The 22,767-nt window shown below is 36.9% G+C and overlaps 1 protein-coding gene across 1 annotated transcript; it reads left to right on the top strand.

Annotated features, from left to right (window-relative positions):
- Positions 1-251: 251 nt before the first annotated feature.
- On the top strand, positions 252-22,687 carry LOC131653155 (uncharacterized). Its single transcript, XM_058923236.1, has 4 exons — positions 252-1,089; positions 2,726-2,754; positions 2,833-2,990; positions 22,330-22,687. Exons 1-4 carry the CDS (start codon positions 252-254, stop codon positions 22,685-22,687), a joined length of 1,383 nt encoding a protein of 460 aa, XP_058779219.1.
- Positions 22,688-22,767: the final 80 nt, after the last annotated feature.

Below are 22,767 nucleotides of genomic sequence, written 5' to 3'. Positions count from 1 at the left end.
TAAGTGCAGCCACGTGGCTGTTTCTGATTGGCTGGCCAAATTTTTATCCATTTAATACTTTGAACTCAATTATTTCGCTGCAAATTAATTTATTTTTTTTATACCAAAATTCATGATTTTTTTTCTCTATAAATAGAGACTTGGTTCATTTGATTTGGACACAGAAAAAAAAACCAAGTTTTTCACTATATTTCTCTATTATTATCTTTCTATTAGTGTTTTTTTTAAGTTAAGTGTCTTTTTTTAGTGAAATGGATCCCAATAATCATTTTAACACTCAAAATTCTGCTAATTTTCCATTTAACCAAAATCCCAACAATTTTCAAAATCCCAACAATTATCAAAATCCCAACTATTATCAAAATCCAAATCAATTTTCCAACCAACATCCTCAAAACATACCTAGTTTTGGTTTTCCACCAAATTTCAACCAGTCATCCTCTGTTCCAAACTTTCAACCATATTATGGATCTATGCCGAGAAATCCATCTCAAACACCCCCGTTTAATGGTTATGTGACAATGGCGAATGCAAATTTTCCAAGTGGTGGTGTACCTGAATTTCCCGAGTTTTCAACACAACTAACTATTGGTGGCATGATAGTTTCTAATGAAGTCGCTCCAAATTCAGAGGATTCAACTCCTAAGAGCAGGAAAACTCAGCAACCAGCATGGAACACTGAACAAAATTTGGTGCTAATTAGTGGGTGGATTAAATTTGGAACAAGCAGTGTTGTCGGAAGAAACCAGAAAGGTGAAACATATTGGGGTAAAACTGCTGAGTATTGTAATGAGCATTGCTCATTCGATCCTCCGCGTGATGGACCTGCATGCCGAAACCGTTTTAATTATATGAACAAAGTGTTGGGTAAATGGATTGGCGCTTATGATGGCGCTAAGCGTATGCAAGGAAGTGGTTGGTCGGAGAATGATGTTTTGGCAAAAGCGCAGGAATTATATGCATGTGGGAAGAATGTTAGATTCACTTTAATGGAAGAATGGCACGCTCTCCGTGATCAACCACATTATGTTAGTCAAGTAGGAGTAAATATTGGCTCAGGAAGTAGTGGATCTAAGAGATCTCGCGAGAGTGATGCATGTGGCTCAAACACTGTAGAATCCAGTGCTCGTCCTATAGGAAGGGAGGCAGCTAAAAAAAAGGGTAAAAAGAAAAGCAAGGAATATGCCTTGGAGGTGGTGGACAAAGAATGGGCTGAATACAAAGAATTCAAGACGAAAGAGCTTGAACGATTGGACAACATAGCCTTGATGCAACAGCAGGCTAACAATATAGCCTTGGAAAAGACTAAAACCAAGAAAATGAAGATGTATCTAAAGCTAACTTCCGAAGAGCATCTAGATGACCGGAAGAACCAGCTGTTGAAAAAGTTGGAGGCAGAACTGTTTGATAATTAATTTCAATGAAGTATTTGTCAGTGTAGTGTTTGCTTTAATTATTGTTGTTTCAATATGTCAGTGTAGTGTTTGCTTTAATTATTGTTGTTTCAATATGTCAGTGTAGTGTTTGCTTTAATTATTGTTGTTTCAATATGTCAGTGTAGTGTTTGCTTTAATTATTGTCGAATCTATATGTCAGTGTAGTGTTTGCTTTAATTATTGTTGTTTCAATATGCCAGTGTAGTGTTTGCTTTAATTATTGTCGAATCTATTCGAATATATTCCTTATCTGATAATTAACTCTACAATAAATTATTTCAAATCCGTCAGTGGTCCACCACCCACATCCAATATATTCCTTATCTGATAATTAACTCTATACAATAAATTATTTCAAATCCGTCAGTGGTCCACCACCCACATCCAATATATTCCTTATCTGATAATTAACTCTATACAATAAATTATTTCAAATCCGTCAGTGGTCCACCACCCACATCCAATATATTCCTTATCTGATAATTAACTCTATACAATAAATTATTTCAAATCCGTCAGTGGTCCACCACCCACATCCATTTATATATAGGGACTCATACATCCATTTATGTACCAATATCCCAAATCCCATCCAATCTACCTCCAATATCACAAAAAAATGGATCCATCACAATATCATTTTGATATCGCAGCCTACAATCAAAATCGTGAAATTGAAGAAAATTATATAGTCAATCGATTTAGAGAGCGTAGAAACAAAATATCGGAAGATAATGCACCTCGTAGTAGAAAATATCTCAATAGAGATCATGCAGCGGCAAACCAAAGACTAATTGACGACTACTTTGCCAATGAGCCTACATATGGCGATGCAATGTTTCGTCGTCGGTACCGGATGAAAAAAAATGTTTTCCTTCGAATCGTTGGGGACCTTTCAAGTAGTGATAACTACTTCACCCAGCGAGTTGATGCAGCCAATAAAGAAGGTATATCACCCTTAGCAAAATGTACCACAGCAATGCGAATGTTAGCATATGGTGTTGCAGCAGATGCGGTCGATGAGTACATCAAAATAGGAGGTACTACAGCATTGGAGTGCTTACGTAGATTCTGTAAAGGAATCATACGCTTGTACGAGCAAGTGTATCTGAGAGCACCAACCCAAGATGACCTGCAAAGAATACTGCATGTTAGTGAAATGCGGGGGTTCCCAGGGATGATTGGGAGTATTGACTGCATGCATTGGGAGTGGAAATATTGTCCTAAAGCATGGGAAGGACAATTTACTAGAGGGGATAAGGGAACCACCACAGTTATTCTTGAAACAGTTGCATCTCATGACCTATGGATCTGGCATGCCTTTTTTGGATGTCCGGGAACGTTGAACGATATAAACGTTCTAGACCGGTCACCAGTGTTTGATGACGTGGAACAGGGAAAGGTTCCAAGTGTGAATTTCTTTGTGAATCAACGTCCATATAATATGGCATACTATCTAGCTGATGGTATCTACCCTTCTTATCCAACTTTCGTCAAATCGATTAGACTTCCTCAAAGTGAACCCGATAAATTATTTGCAAAATTTCAGGAGGGATATCGGAAGTGTAAACACAAGCCTCTCAATCAAATGGTTTTGATGAAGACAACATGGATATCTAATTATCAAGAAAGGATGAGAAAAAGATTCAAAGAGCATTAAATCCAAGTCTCAATATAGCATCAAGATTGTTAAAACGAAGACTTGTGAAGTTAAGGTATAAACATGTTATTATCTTGATAAAATAGTGCTCAAAATACATACAATATTGCATAAAATCACTAAGGTCTTTTTCTAGAAAAATGTTACATTTTAGAAGTGTTAAGAAACAATTTTTTATATCTTCTTTCAGTGTAACCGGTTACGGTTATAGGCGTAACCGGTTACGGTCACGCAGCCAGACTTCCTTTGCTACTGGTTTTGTTTTTCTTTCCAGCGTAACCGGTTACGGTTCTTGGTGTAACCGGTTACGAAAACGCTTTTTCAAATTTTTTCTTTATAACGGTACAGCGTAACCGGTTACGGCCATTCTCGTAACCCGTTACGGCTGAAACAGTAGCATTTGTTCATTCTTTTTCAGTGCATACGAATCAGATTTTTGTTCATTCAAACATTGCATCTTTTCACATAATCTTACCCTTTCTTAAAGGTGTTTAAGGCACTATATATTCTCTCATTTTCAGATATCATACTCACCTCTTTCACTTTGCAATTATACACTTTTATGCTCTCAAATTTCACACCAAGTGCTCTTTAATATTCAAACTTTCACATTGATATTTTTTTTTTTTGCATTAGTGTTTCATACATGTCCAGAAAAAATTCATATCATTGATCATAAACATTGAGCACTATACTATCATTGATAATTGCTTGAAAGGGAAGATCAATCAAGTGATTGATACATTGTTCTACTATCCAAATTCTTATACAAAATCAAATATTTGTTGTATTCTTGTTATCCAGGATTGTTGGAAACAAGTTAGACACTTTGAGAGGATTGTTCTCATAAGTGGTCTTAGTTGAAAATCCAAGAGGATTGTTCTTGGTCCAAGAGGATTGTTCTTGGTGTTTGGTTAGGCTTGTACAAGATACCATCTATATTAAAATCTCTTACTGCGTAAGGGGACTGGAGTACTCTCGGTTTGTGAGGGGAACCAGGATATATCCTTGTGTCATTTATTTTTCTGCACTTTACATCTTTTAGTAACATCATCATAAACCAGAAAAATAATCACTTTACACCATAAAACCGAAAAAGTTATAAAGTGCCTAATTCACCCCCCCTCTTAGGCATATCTGATACTTACATTTGGCATCAGAGCAAGTTATAGGTAACTTGTTCCTAAAAGATCCAGAATGGCTTTCGCAAATCAAAGACCGGTTTTCAAAGATGGTGGTTCTAACAACAAGCCTCCATTGTTTTGTGGTGAATATTTTGACTTTTGGAAAATCCAAATGAAGGCTCATCTAGAAGCACAAGGAGAAGAAGTTTGGGAGGCTGTCCTACAAGGTCCTCATGTTCCTACAACGGTCGTTAATGGTGTTGGATGGGAGAAACCTAAAGCGTCATGGGATGATAATGATAGAAAAAGGGTTCTTGCTGACAAAAAGGCGATCAGTCTTCTTCATGGTGCTCTTAGTATGGATGAATTTTTCCAAATATCAACATGTACAACATCAAAGGAAATTTGGGATACTCTTGTAGAAACTCATGAAGGTACCGCTGAAGTTAAAAGATCAAGATTGAATACTTTAAGTCAAGAGTACGAACTGTTTAGAATGAAGCCTGGAGAAACTATTCTCGATTTGCAAAAACGATTCGTACATTTGACAAATCACTTGAAGGCACTTGGTAAGACTCTTACTACCGAAGAACTTAATCTTAAAGTGCTCAGATCCTTGACAAGGGAGTGGCAACCAAAAGTGACGGCGATATCCGAAAAGAAGAATTTATCAAAACTTACTTCCGCAACACTATTTGGAAAACTTCAAGAATATGAGACAGAACTTGGAAGATTGGAAAAGCATGAGAACTTAGAGAAGAAATCCAAAGGCATTGCATTAAAAGTAGATTCAAAAGAAAGCAAAATGAAAGATGCATCGGATGAAGATGAAAACTTCTTGCTTCTTGTAAAAAGGTTAGGCAAATTTTTTGGTAATAAAAATAATATTGATAATGCTAACTTTGTCAAAAGGAAGAAATTCTCAAAGCATAAGGATAAAGAAGCATCCACTTCATCACAAGAAGTAACATGCTATGTGTTAGAACAAGATTTGTTCTTATCAATTATCTTAGTTTTGATGATAACAATAATATGAATTTTGCTTAAGATAATATGGTACTCTAATCCAATGCAATTTCCCTTTCAGGAAATATATAAAGAGTACGCATAATTCAGCGCTCAGAAGATGTGTCTCGAATGGTTCAGCATGCAACATCAGAACATGGTCTGGCAAGACATCAGAAGATGGTCGAAGCAGAATCAGAACATGGGTCTATGGAAGCATCAGAAGAACATGAGATCAGAAGCACTGAAGATCAGAAGATGGTATCACGCTCAGAAGCACTTCAAGGTCAGAAGATCAGAAGATGCTGTGCACCAAGCTGTTTGACTCTGATGATATTCAAACGTCGTATTCACAAACATCAGATCAGAAGGAAGTACACGTGGCAGACTACGCTGACTGACAAAAGGAACGTTAAAGCTACTAAAGGCTACGTCAGTAGACACAGCGTGAACAAGGCTCGAGGTAGTTGACAAAAGCGTATAACATTAAATGCAAAGCTGTACGGAACACGCAAAGCATTAAATGCATTCAACGGTCATCTTCTCAACGCCTATAAATATGAAGTTCTGATGAGAAGCAAGGTTAACGATTTCGCACCAATACAATTCAAATTAACTTGCTGAAACTCTGTTCAAATCTAAACTCAGAATCTTCATCTTCATCAAAGCTCACTACATTGCTGTTGTAATATCTTAGTGAGATTAAGCTTAAATTGTAAGAGAAATATCACAGTTGTGATTATCGCTTTTAAGAAGCATTTGTAAACTCTTGAATAGATTACATTAAGTTGTAAGGAACTAGAGTGATCAGTTGATCAGTATACTCTAGGAAGTCTTAGCAGTTAGCTGAGCAGGAAGTCTTGGCAGTTGGCTGAGCAGGAAGTCTTGGCAGTTGGCTGAGCAGAAAGTCTTAGGAGTGAACTAAGCCTAGAGTGATCGTGTTGATCAGTAGACTCTAGAAAAGTCTTAGGAGTGAACTAAGCAGTTGTTCCTGGAGTGATCAGGTTGTGATCAGAAGACTCTGGAAGACTTAGTTGCGGCTAAGTGGAAAACCATTGTAATCCGTGCGATTAGTGGATTAAATCCTCAGTTGAGGTAAATCATCTCTGCGGGGGTGGACTGGAGTAGCTTCGTTAACAGCGAACCAGGATAAAAATAATTGTGCATTTTATTTTTATCACTCAAGATTTTAAGTCACACTTATTCAATCCCCCCCCTTTCTAAGTGTTTTTCTATCCTTCAATTGGCATCAGAGCGCCGGTTCTAAGGTGCAAGCTCTTAACCGTGTTTAGAAAAGATTCAGGAAGAGAAAAACGCTTCATTTAAAAGATGGTTGATGAAAGTGAAAGGACTATACCTACACCTGCATCTACATCTGGCTCTGCTGAGCAATACAATGGTAACAATGGTTATACTAGACCGCCGGTATTTGATGGTGAAAACTTTGAATACTGGAAAGATAAACTGGAAAGTTACTTTCTGGGTCTAGATGGTGATCTATGGGATCTTCTGATGGATGGTTACAAACATCCTGTAAATGCCAGAGGCGTAAAGCTGTCAAGGCAAGAAATGAATGATGATCAAAAGAAGCTTTTCAGGAATCATCATAAATGTAGAACTGTTTTGCTGAATGCTATCTCTCATGCTGAGTATGAGAAGATATCTAACAGGGAAACGGCCTATGACATATATGAGTCCTTGAAAATGACTCATGAAGGAAATGCTCAAGTCAAGGAGACAAAAGCTCTTGCCTTAATCCAGAAGTATGAAGCCTTCAAGATGGAGGATGATGAAGACATTGAAAAGATGTTTTCGAGATTTCAAACTCTTACTGCTGGATTGAGAGTTCTTGACAAAGGATACACCAAGGCTGATCATGTAAAGAAGATCATCAGAAGCTTACCCAGAAGATGGGGTCCGATGGTGACTGCATTCAAGATTGCGAAGAATCTGAATGAAGTTTCTCTGGAAGAGCTTATCAGTGCCTTGAGAAGCCATGAGATTGAGCTGGACGCAAATGAGCCTCAAAAGAAAGGTAAGTCTATTGCATTAAAATCTAATATCAAGAAATGCTCTAACGCTTTTCAGGCTAGAGAAGAAGATCCTGAAGAATCAGAATCTGAAGAAGAAGATGAACTGTCCATGATTTCCAGAAGGTTAAATCAACTCTGGAAGACCAAGCAAAGGAAGTTCAGAGGCTTCAGAAGTTCAAGGAAATTTGAACGTGGAGAATCTTCTGATGAAAGAAGATTTGACAAAAAGAAGGTCATGTGCTATGAATGCAATGAGCCTGGACACTACAAGAATGAATGTCCAAATCTTCAGAAGGAAAGTCCCAAGAAAAGGTTTCATAAGAAGAAAGGTCTTATGGCAACCTGGGATGAGTCAGAAGATGATTCAGAAGATGAGCAGGCCAACTGTGCGCTGATGGCGACAGAAGATGACGGATCAGAATCTACATCAGAATCAGATTCTGAAGAGGTATTTTCTGAACTTACTAGAGATGAGTTAGTTTCCGGTCTAACTGAACTTCTGGAACTCAAGTCTCAGATTAGTCTCAAATACAAAAAGCTGAAAAAGCAATTTGAATTTGAAACAAAGAAGCTTGAGTTGGAGAATTCTGAATTAAAAGAAAAACTTTTAAAATTATCCAATAATGTTGGATCTCCTTCTGATTCAGAAAAATCCACTCCTAGTCTGAACCATATTCTGAAAGAATATGATTTAAGTTTCAGAAAGTTCTTATCTAGAAGTATTGGCAGAAGTCAGCTAGCTTCTATGATATATGCTGTGTCTGGAAACAAAAGAGTTGGCATTGGTTATGAGGGTGAAACTCCATACAAACTTGAACCTGTTGATGAAATGAAAATTACATACAAGCCATTGTATGATCAGTTCAAGTATGGCCACTCTCATGATATTAGGCACACCTCACATGCACAAAGTTTTCACATAACACACACTAAGAAGCATGTGACACAACCTAGGAAATATCATGAAACTCACATTAAAAATTATCATGCTGTTCCTCCTATTGCTTACAATGTTAAACCCAAGTTCAATCAGAACTTGAGAAAATCTAACAAGAAAGGACCCAAAAAGATGTGGGTACCTAAGGATAAGATTATTCCTATTGCAGATATCCTTGGCTGCAAGAAGGACAAAGCACAACATGTCATGGTACCTGGACTCTGGATGCTCGCGACACATGACAGGAAGAAGGTCTATGTTCCAAGACCTGGTACTTAAGTCTGGAGGAGAAGTCAAGTTCGGAGGAGATCAGAAGGGCAAGATAATTGGCTCTGGAACTATAAAGTCTGGTAACTCTCCTTCCATTTCTAATGTACTTCTTGTAGAAGGATTAACTCATAACCTCTTATCTATCAGTCAATTAAGTGACAATGGTTATGATATAATCTTTGATCAAAAGTCTTGCAAGGCTGTAAATCAGAAGGATGGCTCAATCCTATTTACAGGCAAGAGGAAGAACAACATTTATAAGACAGATCTGCAAGATCTTATGAGTCAGAAGGTGACTTGTCTTATGTCTGTTTCTGAAGAGCAGTGGGTCTGGCACAGAAGATTAGGTCATGCTAGTTTGAGAAAGATCTCTCAGATTAACAAACTGAATCTCGTCAGAGGACTCCCTAATCTGAAATTCCAATCAGATGCTCTTTGTGAAGCATGTCAGAAGGGCAAGTTCTCCAAACCTGCATTCAAGTCTAAGAATGTTGTTTCTACCTCAAGGCCATTAGAACTCTTGCACATTGATCTGTTTGGCCCAGTCAAAACAGCATCTGTCAGAGGAAAGAAATATGGATTAGTCATCGTAGATGATTATAGCCGCTGGACATGGGTAAAATTCTTGAAACACAAGGATGAGACTCATTCAGTGTTCTTTGATTTCTGCATTCAGATTCAATCTGAAAAAGAGTGTAAAATCATAAAGGTCAGAAGTGATCATGGTGGTGAATTTGAGAACAGATCCTTTGAAGAATTCTTCAAAGAAAATGGTATTGCCCATGATTTCTCTTGTCCTAGAACTCCACAGCAAAATGGGGTTGTAGAACGAAAGAATAGGATTCTTCAAGGAATGGCCAGAACCATGATCAATGAAACCAATATGGCTAAGCATTTCTGGGCAGAAGCAATAAACACTGCATGTTATATTCAGAATAGAATCTCTATCAGACCTATTCTTAATAAGACTCCCTATGAATTGTGGAAGAATAGAAAGCCTAACATTTCATATTTCCATCCTTTTGGATGTGTATGCTTTATTCTGAACACTAAAGATCATCTTGGTAAGTTTGATTCCAAAGCTCAAAAGTGTTTCCTTCTTGGATATTCTGAACGCTCAAAAGGCTACAGAGTATACAATACTGAAACATTGGTTGTGGAAGAATCAATCAATATCAGGTTTGATGATAAGCTTGGTTCTGAAAAACCAAAGCAAGTTGATAATTTTGCAGGTTGTGATATTGACATATCAGAAGTTGTTGAGCCAAGAAGCAACGCATCAGAAGCAGAGCTTCTCAGAAGCAAAGAATCTGAAGATCAAGTATCAGCTTCTCTGGAGGATCTAAGTATTTCTGAAGAACCATCTGTCAGAAGATCATCCAGACTCATCTCTGGTCATTCAGAAGATGTCATTCTTGGAAAGAAGGATGATCCAATCAGAACAAGAGCATTCCTTAGGAACAATGCAGACTGTCAATTAGGTCTTGTATCTTTGATCGAGCCAACTTCTGTTGATCATGCTCTAGAAGATCCAGACTGGATAATTGCTATGCAAGAAGAACTAAATCAGTTCACAAGGAATGATGTTTGGGATCTTGTTCCTAGACCAGATGGATTCAATATAATTGGTACAAAATGGGTCTTCAGAAACAAGCTCAGTGAGAAAGGCGAAGTGGTAAGGAACAAAGCCAGACTGGTGGCTCAGGGTTATAGTCAGCAAGAAGGGATTGACTACACAGAAACCTTTGCACCAGTGGCCAGGTTAGAGTCTATTCGTCTATTAATTTCTTTTGCCACTCAACATAACATCACTCTCTATCAGATGGATGTTAAGAGTGCCTTCTTAAATGGTTATATAGATGAAGAAGTTTATGTCCATCAACCTCCTGGTTTTGAAGACTCTATGTCTCCTAATCATGTTTTTAAACTTAAGAAATCATTGTATGGATTGAAACAGGCTCCCAGAGCTTGGTATGAACGCTTAAGTTCTTTCCTTCTAGATAATGGTTTCACTAGAGGAAAAGTGGACACTACTCTCTTTTGTAAAACCTCTGAAAAGGATATTTTAATTTGTCAAATATATGTAGATGATATTATTTTTGGAACATCTAATGCTACACTTGGAAAGGAGTTTGCTAAGTCTATGCAGGCTGAGTTTGAAATGAGCATGATGGGAGAACTCAAGTATTTCCTTGGAATACAAATAAATCAAACATCAGAAGGAACGTATGTTCACCAAACCAAGTATGTGAAGGAACTTCTGAAGAAGTTTAATCTTCTAGACTGCAAAGAAGCCAAAACTCCTATGCATCCAACATGCATCCTAGGTAAGGATGAGGTAAGTAAGAAGGTAGATCAGAAGCTATACAGAGGTATGATTGGATCTCTTCTATATCTGACTGCTTCTAGACCTGACATTCTGTTCAGTGTTTGTTTGTGTGCTAGATTCCAATCAGATCCTAGAGAATCTCATTTAACTGCTGTTAAGAGGATTCTAAGGTATCTGAAAGGTACTACTAATGTTGGTTTAGTTTACAGAAAATCTAAAGAATACAACTTAGTAGGATTCTGCGATGCTGATTATGCTGAAGACAGAATTGAAAGAAAAAGTACTTCAGGAAGTTGCCAATTTCTTGGAAGTCACTTAATCTCCTGGTACAGCAAGAAGCAAGCAACCATTGCTCTATCAACCACAGAAGCAGAATATGTCGCAGCTGCTGGTTGTAGCACACAGATGCTCTGGATGAAAAGTCAGTTAGAAGATTATCAGATATTTGAGAGTAACATTCCTATATTCTGTGATAATACTTCTGCTATATGTTTATCTAAGAATCCTATTCTTCATTCAAAAGCTAAACATATTGAGATAAAACATTATTTCATAAGGGACTATGTTCAGAAGGGTGTTATTTCTTTAAACTTTGTTGATACAGACCATCAATGGGCTGATATCTTTACGAAACCCCTGGCTGAAGATAGGTTTAAGTTCATTCTGAAGAACATCAGTATGGATTTATGCCCAGAATGAGAAGATGAGAAGTTCTCATGTATGAGTATCTTCTGAAATGAATGTGGAACATTTTTTTAATCAGAAGTTCTGATTGAATTCTTTTAGAAATTATGATTCGGTTATTACTAACGTTTCATTGTCTAAGTTGATTCAGAACCTCTTTTAAAGCAAAACAGCTGTTACGCTTTATCTCGGGATGGTAAACCTGTCGTTACTATTCATGGATAAGCGCGCGTGCAGTTGAAGGGACGCCGACCATAGGTAACTGTGCCAGTCACTTCATTTGTCTTTATTATCTCTCCTCTCGTCACGTAACATTAAATGCTTTTCATCATTCGTTTCATTTTATTTTCCTTTAAATACTCTTCAAAATGGTTTTCGGTTTCCTATCTTTTTGGTTTCCTCTTAAAAGTTTTCTCTCTCTCCCTCTCTTCCTTATCAAACCCTACCTGTTCATTTTTTTTCTTGCAAACTCATCATGAACTCTTCATCAACCCCAGGAAATAATGAGAGTGATAAAAACAATAAACGAAAAGCTGTTGAAACATCTCCTTCCAAACCCAAAAAGATCAAAATCACCTATGATCCTCTCAAGGTGAATCCTTTCGAAGCAATGTTGTCTGGAAACTATTCTAGACGTGTGTTTCATCCTCCTGGTGAAAGCCCTCCATCATCTCCATCTTCTTCCTCATCTTTCGACCTTCAAGACTCAGCTTCCTCTGATTTTTCCTCTCCTTTAATCTCTTCTGAAGACATCTCTTCATCTTCACCCGCTGAGGATGTTGTCTCTGGTAAAGGTGGTGGAAGATCTGCTGCAGGACCAAGTCTCCCTGATCCCTCGCCTGAAAGCCCTAGAAGCAGTCAATGAGGCGTTTCACTCCTTCATGGCATGCTGGCACAGACGTGGTCTTAGCTAGGGTCCTAGGATTTGGTCTTAGTAGTTTTCTTTTTCTTTGTTGCATAACTTCTTGTAATCCTCTTTTGATTATCATTGAAAAAGTTCCTTTGTGTTTTACATTCCAGTAAATGTTATCTTTTGTCGTTTTATACATCTGAATCTTTTTATATATTCTTTTTGATGTTATGACAAAAAGGGGGAGAAGATAAATGATAAATGATTTGATTAAATCTATCAGTTGCTGGGTAAAGGCTCCCACACATTCACTAACAAGAACTGCAAGTTCTATATGGTTTAAGTGTTTTGCAGGTACAGAGAAGTGAAGTGAATCTTCAAAGCAAACACTAGAAGCAAAACCATGGAAACTGAAGCAAGCTGAGTGCTGTCAAGCTTCAGAGATCAGAAGCAAGAAAGAAGAATGAATCAGAAGCACTGATAATAGAATTTGAATATCATTGTCTATCCTGTTATGACAAAATTCTATTTGCTCTGATACATGTTTTTAGCCTAAATGCTCTGATACATTTGGCTCTGATACATATCATGTATTTGAATATACATTCTATGTTCTAACTCGTTCATGCTGACTTTTGTCGTTTAGTTTTTTGTTCTGTAACATTTCAGGATGTAGAGATGCTCAGATAATGCTCTGGTACATTCAACAATGTTCTGATACAAATCTAGCATGAAGTGATGTTGGTAGACATTCAAAGTTCTGAAGCTATCCGAGGGAAGCAGAAATCAGAAGATGTGAATGCTCCAAAAGATCCAGAAATTCAAGTTCTGAAGCTGTCCTGAATGGAAGCAGAAATCAGAAGCTGTGAATGTTCTGAAGATCAAAGAAACTCAAGTTCTGAAGCTGTCCTGAATGGAAGCAGAAGTCAGAAGCTGTGAGTGTTCTAAGGATCTAAAGAAATTCAAATTCTGAAGCTGTCCAATGGAAGCAGAAGTCAGAAGCTATGAATTCTCTGAAGACAGAAGCTCATATGATCGTCTCTACCGAAATAATCAGGGAAGTCTTTTATCAAAGTTCTTCGAGTATTTATTTCAGGGGGAGATTATTTATCTCAGGGGGAGATTGTTAATCTCAGGGGGAGACATATTCATATGCTTATGCTATAGCTGTGTAATTTGTCTTTTGCCGTCTACTCTTTCTGATCGCAAATTCATATCATTTATATATGTTTTTGTCATCATCAAAAAGGGGGAGATTGTTAGAACAAGATTTGTTCTTATCAATTATCTTAGTTTTGATGATAACAATAATATGAATTTTGCTTAAGATAATATGGTACTCTAATCCAATGCAATTTCCCTTTCAGGAAATATATAAAGAGTACGCATAATTCAGCGCTCAGAAGATGTGTCTCGAATGGTTCAGCATGCAACATCAGAACATGGTCTGGCAAGACATCAGAAGATGGTCGAAGCAGAATCAGAACATGGGTCTATGGAAGCATCAGAAGAACATGAGATCAGAAGCACTGAAGATCAGAAGATGGTATCACGCTCAGAAGCACTTCAAGGTCAGAAGATCAGAAGATGCTGTGCACCAAGCTGTTTGACTCTGATGATATTCAAACGTCGTATTCACAAACATCAGATCAGAAGGAAGTACACGTGGCAGACTACGCTGACTGACAAAAGGAACGTTAAAGCTACTAAAGGCTACGTCAGTAGACACATCGTGAACAAGGCTCGAGGTAGTTGACAAAAGCGTATAACATTAAATGCAAAGCTGTACGGAACACGCAAAGCATTAAATGCATTCAACGGTCATCTTCTAAACGCCTATAAATATGAAGTTCTGATGAGAAGCAAGGTTAACGATTTCGCACCAATACAATTCAAATTAACTTGCTGAAACTCTGTTCAAATCTAAACTCAGAATCTTCATCTTCATCAAAGCTCACTACATTGCTGTTGTAATATCTTAGTGAGATTAAGCTTAAATTGTAAGAGAAATATCACAGTTGTGATTATCGCTTTTAAGAAGCATTTGTAAACTCTTGAATAGATTACATTAAGTTGTAAGGAACTAGAGTGATCAGTTGATCAGTATACTCTAGGAAGTCTTAGCAGTTAGCTGAGCAGGAAGTCTTGGCAGTTGGCTGAGCAGGAAGTCTTGGCAGTTGGCTGAGCAGAAAGTCTTAGGAGTGAACTAAGCCTAGAGTGATCGTGTTGATCAGTAGACTCTAGAAAAGTCTTAGGAGTGAACTAAGCAGTTGTTCCTGGAGTGATCAGGTTGTGATCAGAAGACTCTGGAAGACTTAGTTGCGGCTAAGTGGAAAACCATTGTAATCCGTGCGATTAGTGGATTAAATCCTCAGTTGAGGTAAATCATCTCTGCGGGGGTGGACTGGAGTAGCTTCGTTAACAGCGAACCAGGATAAAAATAATTGTGCATTTTATTTTTATCACTCAAGATTTTAAGTCACACTTATTCAATCCCCCCCCTTTCTAAGTGTTTTTCTATCCTTCACTATGAATGTGGGAAACAAGGACACATAAAGCCGGAGTGTCCAAAACTTTCTAAGAAGAATGGATTCAAAGGCAAGAAGGAATTCAAAAAGAAAAGGGCCTACATAGCATGGGAAGATAATGAAGTAAGTTCTTCATCGGACTCCGATAGTGACGAAAGTGCAAATCTAGCATTGATGGCATCACACCACTCCGATGATGAAGAAGGCGAGGTTAGTTACGATGATTCTCTTTTTAATAATGGTGCACAAGATGCAATAAATGAATTGTTAAATGAGTGTAAAATTCTCTATAAAACTATCTCATCTCAAAAGAAGATAATATCATCTTTAGAAGAGAAGGTTAAGATAATTGAAGAAGAACATAAAGATGACAAAGAAAAAATGATTAGTGTTCAAGAAGAGAATGTTGCATGCAAGAATTGTGAATCACTTTCCTTCCAAATTGTTCAATTAAAAAGAGTTCTAGAAAGATATGAAAAGGGACAAATTGGATTAGAAAATGTTCTAAGAACACAAAGATACTCAAATGATAAAAGTGGACTTGGCTTTTCAAAATTTGATCAACCAAGTTCCAATAAAACTATATTTGTCAAGGCTAGTGACCAACCAATTCAAGAGAAAGTGAACAAGCCTAAAGTAGTTCAACATTATCCTAAAAGGAAGAACTTTGTTAAGAAGAAATCTTATCCTCCTAGATATAGAAGTAACTTTGAACCTACTTGTTTTTATTGTGGTATTATTGGTCACACACCCAATGCTTGTTATGTAAGAAACTTTAGTGTACCTAGTGGACATTATGTATGGGTAAAGAAAGGAACTAACTACGATGGACCCAAAGCCACTTGGGTACCTAACAAAACTTAATTTGTTTTGCAGGCTTGCTTGAAGACCACTTCAAACCTATGGTATCTAGATAGTGGTTGTTCAAAGCATATGACGGGAGACCTAAACCAATTTTCAGATCTAAGGTTAAAGGCCAAGGGTTTTGTCACTTATGGAGACAACAATAAGGGAAGAATTCTTGGCAAAGGCAAAGTTGGTGCACCACCTTTCACATCCATTGAAGATGTTCTTTATGTTGAAGGACTAAAGCATAATCTTCTAAGCATTAGCCAACTTTGTGACAAAGGCTTCAAGATCAAATTCACTAAGGAAGAATGTTTGATCATCGATGAAGTCACCAATGAGGTAAAACTCAAAGGTACAAGAATTAATAACATTTTTATGATTTCTTTAAATGATTTATCTTTGAAAGTAAAATGTCTTTTAGTAAACAATAATGAATCATGGTTATGGCATAAAAGAGCAGCCCATATTCATATGGACCATTTAAATAAATTAACCAAACATGATCTTGTTATTGGCCTACCTAAGATAAAGTTTGTCAAAGATAAATTATGTGATGCATGTCAAAAGGGAAAGCAAACCAAATCATCTTTCAAACCAAAGAATGTGGTGACTACAACAAGACCACTTCAATTGTTGCATATGGATCTATTTGGTCCATCAAGGACAAGAAGCTTCGGAGGTAATGTATACGCTTTAGTTATTGTTGATGATTATTCTAGATATTCTTGGACTTTGTTTCTTGTGCAGAAAAGTGATGCTTTTAAAGCCTTTAAGAAGTATGCAAAACAAATCCAAAATGAAAAATCATTAAAGATTGTATCCATAAGAAGTGATCATGGTGGAGAGTTTCAAAATGCATCATTTGAAGAATTTTGTGAAGAACATGGTATCTCTCATAATTTTTCAGCACCAAGAACTCCACAACAAAATGGAGTAGTTGAAAGGAAAAATAGGTTTCTAGTAGAACTTGCAAGAACAATGCTTAGTGATGCAAATCTTCCTAAATATTTTTGGGCGGATGCGGTTAGTACGGCATGTTATGTTGGAAATCGAGTAATCATTAGACCTATCTTAAAGAAGACTCCATATGAACTCTTCAAAGGAAGAAAGCCAAACATTGCTCACTTTCACATTTTTGGATGCAAGTGCTTTGTTCTCAACAATGACAAAGACAATCTTGGTAAGTTTGATGAGAAATCCGACGAAGGTATATTTCTTGGTTATTCTCTTTCTAGTAAAGCATATAGAATTTATAATAAAAGAACTTTAACTATTGAAGAATCTATGCATGTATCGTTTGATGAGACTAACACCTCCAAGGAGGAAATAGTTGTTTGTGATGATGATGATCCTTTAGATTTACCCTCGGAAGAACCTTCAAATGATACAATTGTGAAGGCACCGGAAAAACCTTCAAATGATATAATTGTGAAGGCACCGGAAGTACAACAAGAAAGTGTTCAACAAGAAAGTGTACAACAAGAATCAAACACCAATGATCTACCAAAAGAATGGAGAACTCATAGAGATCATCCTATTGATAAAGTTATTGGTGATATTAGTCAAGGAGTTGCAACAAGATTAAATCTCAAAGATGCTTGCTTACACATGGCTTTTGTTTCTCAAATTGAACCTTCCAAAGTTAATGAAGCCTTAGGAGACGATCAATGGATAAATGCAATGCAAGAAGAATTAAATCAATTCGAGAGAAATCAAGTTTGGGAACTTGTTCCTAGACCAAGTAATAAACATATCATAGGTACTCGATGGGTGTTTAAGAACAAACTTGATGAGAATGGTATAATTGTTCGAAACAAAGCAAGATTGGTGGCCCAAGGTTACAATCAAGAAGAAGGAATCGACTTTGAAGAAACATTTGCTCCGGTTGCAAGGTTAGAAGCTATTCGTCTTTTACTTGCTTATGCATGTTCTTTAAATTTTCAGCTTTATCAAATGGACGTCAAGAGCGCATTCTTGAATGGCTACATCAATGAAGAAGTCTATGTCAAACAACCCCCCGGATTTGAAGACTTCAAGAATCCTTCACATGTCTTTAAGTTGAGAAAGGCTCTTTATGGATTAAAGCAAGCACCTAGAGCATGGTATGATAGACTTAGCAATTTTTTGTGTGAAAAAGGTTTCGAAAAGGGTAAGGTTGATAAAACTTTGTTCATTAAGAAAATCAAGAGTAACACTTTATTGGTTCAAGTCTATGTTGATGATATCATTTTTGGATCGACTAACAAAGAAATGTGTGAGGAATTCTCATTGATGATGCAAGGAGAATTCGAGATGTCTATGATGGGAAAGATGAACTACTTTCTTGGACTACAAATTAAGCAACTCAAAGATGGAATCTTTATCAATCAATCCAAATATTGTAAAGAACTTTTGAAGAAGTTTGATATGGATAATTGCAAAGCAATGAATACTCCAATGGGCTCCGGTACATATGTTGATCAAGATGAATCCGGTACTCCAATTGATATTACTAAGTATCGAGGTATGATTGGTTCTTTATTATATTTGACGGCAAGCCGTCCTGACATAATGTTTAGTGTTTGTCTTTGTGCTCGCTTTCAAGCAAATCCAAAGGAATCACATCTTATGGCGGTTAAAAGGATCATGAAGTATCTCAAAGGAACGACCAATGTTGGCTTATGGTATCCTAAGGGTAGTGTTTGCAATTTAATTGGTTATTCTGACGCGGATTATGCAGGATGTAAAACTGATCGTAAAAGCACAAGTGGCACTTGTCACATTCTTGGAAATGCATTAGTATCATGGGCTTGTAAAAAGCAAGCATGTGTTGCTCTTAGCACGGCCGAAGCAGAATACATAGCAGCAGGTAGTTGTTGTGCACAAATTCTTTGGCTTAAGCAACAACTTCGTGACTACGGACTTGATCTCGGATGCATTCCTCTTCGATGCGATAACACAAGTGCAATTAATATCACAAAAAATACGGTCATGCACTCAAGAACCAAACACATAGACATTCGACATCATTTTCTCCGAGACCATGTTCTTCAAGGAGATGTCGAAGTAACTTTTGTTGACACACACAACCAACTAGCAGATATTTTTACAAAGCCGCTGGCCAAAGAACCGTTCTTCAAAATTCGAAGAGAACTCGGTATTTTGGATGAATATGATATATGACAAACTAAAAACAACTCAAATCAAGTTCATCATTTAAGGTGCATGCTATCCATTTCTTCTACTTTAAATAGTTCATTTTTTTTTATATTCCTTTCAATATTGGAAATATATCTAAATAATATTTGATTTATGTACCTTCCTTTAAATATTTTTTGATTTTTCACTCAGTGTAACCGGTTACGGTTATATACGTAACCGGTTACGGTTTCGTGTTTTGGCCTTCCAGCTTTTCTGTGTGTCTCTGTTTCGTATGCGTAACCGGTTACGCCCCTATACGTAACCGGTTACACTGTTCAGATTTTTAATTCTTTATATTTTTTTAATGCTTTATTTATACTATGTTTTGTGTTTATTTTGGTCAAATGATTCATTGTATCCACCTACCTCCATTCATTCTTCTTAAAATTCATTCTTATCTTTGACCACCCAATTAAATTCTTCCATTTACCAACAAAATCTCATTAAAAAATCACTATCCTATATCTTCTATATATTACAAAACCCAAATAAGCACTTCCTCCAAAATCACTTATTTGGTACCAACACACCCAAATCCGAAAATACCATCCTTAAACCCTAACTTCTCAAAGCTTCATCAATGGCATCTTCCAAGAGAGCTAGAGGAAAAGAAAAGGTTGTTGAAATCTCCGAGGAACCTCCAGCTCCTAAAGATCCTTCACTGAAACAACGCAGGTTGCTCGCAAAGTTCCGACAGCGTCCTCTTATTGAACCAAAATGTGGTAATCTCTCAACCTTTAAACCTCCAAGTTTTAATTTTCCAGAACTTCTTCAATATCAGGGGCTTGCTGAACTTATAGCTGATTCCGGTCCATTTTACCCGGACGCAGTGAAAGAATTTTATGCTAATTTTCATATTGAACCTGGTTGTGTCCTGACATCTAAGGTTCATGACACTACTCTTAGGCTGACATTAGAAGAATTAGGAACCGTTCTGAATGTTCCTTCTACTGGTGAAAGAATTTTACCAGGCTTTGTTCCAGGTTCTCAGGCTTTTGAAAATTATGCCAAAATGGATTATTTTTTCAGTATAGCTCGTATCTCACAGGAAGAATTTTATGCTCGTCGTGCTCAGTACAGTTCATCTCAAAGAATAATCCTACCAAGCAAACAACTTTCTGTCAGTGACCGTATGCTTCACTATTTTCTTGCATACGTGCTTGTTCCAAAGAGTTCCAATCAATCACAAATTGGTGACACTGAGATGCAACTGATGTTCGCAATCAAAAACCGACTCAAGGTAAATTGGGCATATGTCTTTCTTTATCATATGGATTATCAAAGGAAACTCACATCTGGCCTTCCATATGCTCGACTCATTTCAAAAATTTTGGAAACTTGCACCATGCGTATCGGGAGAGAACCGGTCAAACCTATGGGTAGGAAACATATGATAACATCCTCCATTTGTGACAAGAATATGGGAATTTTCCGAGATAGTGATGGCCTCTACAAACACCTTGATGAAGCCACACCTCCACCTACTAACCCAATTCCATCTACAAATCCAATTCCACCTTCAAACCCAACTCCACCTCCACCCGAAGGTTACACTAATGAGTTCCTTTACAACTATATGGTGGCAATGGAAGCTCGCTACAACACACGCCTTGACAATCATCGTGATGAAATTCTTGCCGCTATCTCCAATGCCAACCAAAATGAAGAAGAAGAAGATGATGATGAAGGAGATGAGGAGATGCTAGATGATGACCAAAATGTTTGATCTATATTTGTTTTATCTATGCTATTTCTTAGTTCTTATTTTAAGTCTTTAGCCTTCTATGTTTTTTATGCTTAATGTGGTCTCTTTGTTGGTTGTATTTTGCTTCTTTAGACAAAAATCGTTGGTTTCCTTATAATGTTTAACAATATCTATTACTTCGTCATTTTTTAATGATAATCATCTATGTCTTGGTAATTCTTTATATGTGTATGATTTACTATGGTATAAAATTCACCTCTCTTTTTCCCCATCCTTTTTGATAATAATAAAGGGGGAGAAGAGATTTGTATGTTGTATGTTGTTTGTTCAAAATTTGCAGGCCCTTGTTAAATGACAAATAGATTCAATCCCAATTTTCAAGAGAATCATGGACTTAGGGGGAGTCATCAACATAGGGGGAGCCTTACATATTACTTAACAAAGATCAAACAAAAAACAACATACAAAGCTTGGTTGTCATCATCAAAAAGGGGGAGAATGTAAACACAAGCCTCTCAATCAAATGGTTTTGATGAAGACAACATGGATATCTAATTATCAAGAAAGGATGAGAAAAAGATTCAAAGAGCATTAAATCCAAGTCTCAATATAGCATCAAGATTGTTAAAACGAAGACTTGTGAAGTTAAGGTATAAACATGTTATTATCTTGATAAAATAGTGCTCAAAATACATACAATATTGCATAAAATCACTAAGGTCTTTTTCTAGAAAAATGTTACATTTTAGAAGTGTTAAGAAACAATTTTTTATATCTTCTTTCAGTGTAACCGGTTACGGTTATAGGCGTAACCGGTTACGGTCACGCAGCCAGACTTCCTTTGCTACTGGTTTTGTTTTTCTTTCCAGCGTAACCGGTTACGGTTCTTGGTGTAACCGGTTACGAAAACGCTTTTTCAAATTTTTTCTTTATAACGGTACAGCGTAACCGGTTACGACCATTCTCGTAACCCGTTACGGCTGAAACAGTAGCATTTGTTCATTCTTTTTCAGTGCATACGAATCAGATTTTTGTTCATTCAAACATTGCATCTTTTCACATAATCTTACCCTTTCTTAAAGGTGTTTAAGGCACTATATATTCTCTCATTTTCAGATATCATACTCACCTCTTTCACTTTGCAATTATACACTTTTATGCTCTCAAATTTCACACCAAGTGCTCTTTAATATTCAAACTTTCACATTGATATTTTTTTTTTTTTGCATTAGTGTTTCATACATGTCCAGAAAAAATTCATATCATTGATCATAAACATTGAGCACTATACTATCATTGATAATTGCTTGAAAGGGAAGATCAATCAAGTGATTGATACATTGTTCTACTATCCAAATTCTTATACAAAATCAAATATTTGTTGTATTCTTGTTATCCAGGATTGTTGGAAACAAGTTAGACACTTTGAGAGGATTGTTCTCATAAGTGGTCTTAGTTGAAAATCCAAGAGGATTGTTCTTGGTCCAAGAGGATTGTTCTTGGTGTTTGGTTAGGCTTGTACAAGATACCATCTATATTAAAATCTCTTACTGCGTAAGGGGACTGGAGTACTCTCGGTTTGTGAGGGGAACCAGGATATATCCTTGTGTCATTTATTTTTCTGCACTTTACATCTTTTAGTAACATCATCATAAACCAGAAAAATAATCACTTTACACCATAAAACCGAAAAAGTTATAAAGTGCCTAATTCACCCCCCTCTTAGGCATATCTGATACTTACAGGAAGGACATCGAACGTGCATTTGGAATGCTCCAAGCTCGATTTAAAATCATCCGTGAACCAGCTCGCTTGTGGGACATAGCTGATTTGGGTATCATCATGAGGTCATGCATCATATTACATAATATGATTGTTGAGGATGAACGAGATTCATATTCTCAACGTTGGACCGATTTTGAGCAATCTGGGGAAAGTGGATCTACTGCACCACAACCATACTCGACCGAGGTGTTACCCGCTTTTGCAAATCATGTGCGTGCTAGATCAGAGTTCCGTGATCCAAATGTTCATCAAGAATTGCAAGCCGATCTAGTGAAGCACATATGGACAAAGTTTGGAATGTTCCGTGATTGAATTATTTGTGTGTTGTATTGCATTTTAAATTATTTGTATCGTACTAATTACGTTACTTGTGTGTTGTATTGCATTTTAAA

The sequence above is a fragment of the Vicia villosa genome, linkage group LG2 (genome assembly GCF_029867415.1).
Source record: "Vicia villosa cultivar HV-30 ecotype Madison, WI linkage group LG2, Vvil1.0, whole genome shotgun sequence".
Lineage (NCBI taxonomy): Eukaryota > Viridiplantae > Streptophyta > Magnoliopsida > Fabales > Fabaceae > Vicia > Vicia villosa.
Note: the sequence above shows the minus strand (reverse complement) of the source record. Positions and strands in the feature narration are given on the sequence as shown.